Below are 4017 nucleotides of genomic sequence, written 5' to 3'. Positions count from 1 at the left end.
TATTAATTCAAAAGAAGATATGAAATGAAAATTTATTCAGTTTTGTCTTTATACGATTGAAATGATGTATATATGGATAATTGCATTTTAATTGGCTTGAAATACCATCTATACCAAGGGTTGGGATTACATAATATTTTCTTTGGATGACAAGTCACTTGAAAATAGCCTCTCTCATTACTGTAAGGTCTCGTTTGTTTCGCGGAAAGTAGGCAACAAGAAAGGAAAGTTGTTCCTTTTTTGCATTTGGAAAAGCCAAAGGAAAGGAAAGACTTTCCTATTTTTTCAGCCATCAACTAGTCTGATTGTCTATGCAAAATGCGACCCTATCCCAGCAGCCACCACCTTGCAACCACCATCTCCCTTAGAGCCAGATAATCTCGCCCAACCTTTCACCGACCCAAAAAACCATCCGTTTTGTCTACAAGACGCAAGTTGAAAGAATGTTATGGTCTAAATATGTTAAGGAGTCTGCCAGAAGTTCTCTTCACGCCAAACATGCTTGAAGGAGGCATATTGAAAGTTACGAAAATATTGAAGAATATCGGTAACTAAGGATTTGATCCTCTAGAGACATTTCACCTTACCAACGAGCACTTCTTAAAGGATTTTAGACTCACCTTCAATGAAGACTGGTTGGGATGTGAGAGTTGAAAAACAGATCTAGACCTTGCGAATAGCTTTAGCTTCAAAAGAGAGCACATCATAGATCCAAGATGTTTTGTAACTGCAATGATGGGATGACCAAGAGAGTCCTGAACTACGAAACCTGATGCCGTTTTATGAGAAGGACGAACATAACCATGAAATTTAAGTTTGATTGTATTAGGAGGGGGTTTCCATTTAATGATGATGGAATGGTCTAACTATTTAGAGGAAGAGGGGATTTACATAAAGGTATTGGTGATATAAGGTAGCATTGGTGATATAAGGTAGCATCTCGATCAACCACTTGATGATTAGGGAGGAAGGGGGTATTTCAGAATATAACAACATTACGAGATTTCAAAATGCTATGACAAAATCGTTATCGAAATGTGCCTATATCTACTTCTCCTTATAAATGTTGTGAAGCGCCCAAGCCAAACTCTCAAAGACTTTGTCAATAAATGTTTAAATCCCCCTATTATATATTTTTGGCGATGTGATTGGCGATCGGACCACCAAGTTTGTTGATTATCTAACATGACATCACCACGAGTACAATAGTGAATAGTAGGTGTTTTATATCTTTTGCAAACCGGTATTAAGGACAACGATTTCAGCTTAAGGTTATTGTACCTCTTAAACAAAAAATTGTACAAATAGGGTTGACATACAAATCAATAGACAAATCATGAATATAATAAAAGAGTCAATACATATACAGTTTTCTAAACTTTTAAGATAATAAGGTTGGCCAAAACCATTTTGAATTGATACAAGTATGTCAGTTAGTCGAGTTTGCAGATTTTTCTCGAAAAATACCATATTATTGTTGTCATATGACTGATAAACTTTTTAATTTTGAAAAACTCCATCAATGACATTCATTTTTCCTTTTATGTCTTCTATCCTCGCCCACGCTCATATGTATTACCACTTCAACACACAACTTTCACAATACCGACTGTACGAATTTCCAACAGAACATTGCTCATGGGCACTGTGACTTTCCCCAAAAGAGGGTCTGGCCATTGGAGGGTCTTTTAGGTTTAAAACCGTACCCCATTGCTCCTCCAAGTTTTAGAGGTAGAGTGATCAAGTACCAAGTATACCCTTTCCAAGTCTAGAGTGGACGACGTGGTCCTTAGGCTACCGACAACGACCCTCACCGTAATTCCAACTCCGAATTAGAGAGAGAGAGTCCCTGAGTTTGCGCGGTCTTTGCCAACTCTCCAAGAACCCAATTACGAACCCAACCCCTCCATTCTTTCATCTTCCTCAAACTCCGACTCCGACCCGGGCTCGGACTCTGGGTCTCCGACTCCGACCCACCTTCTTCCGGCGAAGAAGGAGCTTGTTCGAATCCCGGTGTAAGTTTCTCTATCTTTATTTTCGAAATTCCTCAACTTTGGGGACTTGGAGTTTCACTTTCTCACTCCCTATTCTTGTTCTTGAAGCCTAATTGTAATCAAGATCGTTAATTTATGAATTCCCAGACCGATCAGCTTATGGGTTTTCGTTTAGGGTTTATGGGAATTGCTTAATGAGTGATCGCGCTGTGTTAGGGTTTAGGATTGTTATTAGTGTGGGGTGGTTTTGTTTTGAGAGTAATTGAAGTCCAGCATTATAGAGATTTTTTAATATTTGGGGCTTTTTTTTTATACATATTTTTGGTTAAAGTTTGAATCTTTATGTTGGGATTTATATTTTTATATTTTTCATAGTGTGAAATTTCAAACCTGCATTGTATAGATTTTTTGATATTTTGGGGTTTATCAGGTTTATATGAGATAAGCTATTACGTTTTCATTATACTTTAGAGTGTCAGGTTTCAAATTTGCAGTCAAAGTTTGAATCTTTATGATGGATGTGATTATAGGTTGAATTTTGGTTCATGAAATAGGGAGGTTTTATTGAATCCCAAATGGCTTGGACGGATAAAGATGTGTGTAATGGGAAAGATGCGGACCCAGTTGTAGAAAATGGATTCTTGAACTGTTCAGAGCCTTCTCCGAGTACCAGTGGCTCTCTTGCCGGTGCAACTGCGGAAAGGAAGAGTTTTGAAGTGAAGGAGACGATTTCTTATGCCAACATTCTTCGTTCAAGGAACAAGTTTTCTGATGCTCTTAGTCTTTATGAGACTGTGTTGGAGAAAGATGCCGGAAACGTAGAAGCTCATATTGGAAAAGGAATATGCCTGCAGATGAAGAATATGGGAAGGGTTGCTTTTGACAGTTTTATGGAAGCCATTAAGTTGGATCCAGAGAATGCATGTGCCCTCACACATTGTGGAATTTTGTACAAAGATGAGGGCCGCCTAAGGGAGGCTGCTGAGGTATGCTCCTATTACTTACATTTGTGGAAAAGAAAAAAGTAAAGAATATTTCTTTGATGAGTGAAGTACTCCAATGTTTTAGTGATTGTTATTACCTTGAATTCTACACCCTTTTAGGTGAGTTACTAGTTACTGACTCTGTGCATAAGAAAAAAAAGATAAGCATGCTTTATGGCCAAATGACTTTACTGTGACACTTAACTATGGTTTTTGACCTATAATCATATGTATGTTATCTATAAGTGGATTGTGTTGTATGGTAACTATGCTTAAAGTTGGAAGGCATACAATTTAACAACCAATTTTGCTTGGAACAGTCGTATCAAAAGGCTCTGAAAGCAGACCCTTCATATAAACCTGCTGCTGAATGCCTAGCCATTGTATTAACGGATCTTGGAACTAGCTTAAAGCTTGCTGGCAACACTCAAGATGGATTGCAGAAGTATTATGAAGCTCTGAAGACAGATCCGCACTACGCTGTAATTTTGTTATTCTTCCAACTTTCTGACGTTTATCGCCTTTCTTTTCTGTTTAACATATTTATATTGTACCTCACTCTGTCAATGCAGCCTGCTTATTACAACCTTGGTGTTGTCTACTCTGAAATGATGCAATTTGACACCGCACTTACTTGCTATGAGAAGGCTGCATTAGAGAGGCCCATGTATGCTGAAGCATATTGTAACATGGGCGTTATTTACAAAAATCGTGGTGACTTGGAGTCTGCTATTGCTTGTTACGAGAGGTAGTCTGGTGTTTGAATATTTTGTTGTTCTACGTTGGTGCTTGCATATGGTAGTTTTCAAAATTTTGGTGTTGGATATATATTGCTAATGGTATACTTGTTTGGTTGCACTACTGTCTCAGATGTCTAGCTGTTTCGCCAAACTTCGAGATTGCAAAGAATAATATGGCAATAGCCTTGACAGATTTAGGAACAAAGGTGATTCTTATTGTTTTTGCTGCCATATTGGTTTCTTGATTGTTTCTAAGTACTTATGTTAGCGTTATGCGGGAGAAGTCAATTTTGGTTTTGT

The 4017-nt window shown here is 37.9% G+C and overlaps 1 protein-coding gene across 1 annotated transcript in view; it reads left to right on the top strand.

Annotated features, from left to right (window-relative positions):
- Positions 1-1655: 1655 nt before the first annotated feature.
- The window catches only part of LOC101295349 (probable UDP-N-acetylglucosamine--peptide N-acetylglucosaminyltransferase SPINDLY-like), a 9777-nt gene continuing 7415 nt past the window's right edge, over positions 1656-4017 (top strand). Inside the window, exons 1-4 of the mRNA XM_004303480.1 lie at positions 1656-2980; positions 3298-3459; positions 3550-3725; positions 3848-3923. Of these exons, the coding sequence (XP_004303528.1) occupies positions 2570-2980; positions 3298-3459; positions 3550-3725; positions 3848-3923 (825 nt within the window). The 5' untranslated portion in view covers positions 1656-2569. The remainder of the gene's footprint in view (positions 2981-3297; positions 3460-3549; positions 3726-3847; positions 3924-4017) is intronic.

Source organism: Fragaria vesca, linkage group LG6 (genome assembly GCF_000184155.1).
Source record: "Fragaria vesca subsp. vesca linkage group LG6, FraVesHawaii_1.0, whole genome shotgun sequence".
Taxonomy (NCBI): Eukaryota; Viridiplantae; Streptophyta; class Magnoliopsida; order Rosales; family Rosaceae; genus Fragaria; species Fragaria vesca.
The sequence above is the reverse complement of the archived record's forward strand: the minus strand, read 5'-3'. Positions and strand labels throughout refer to the sequence as shown.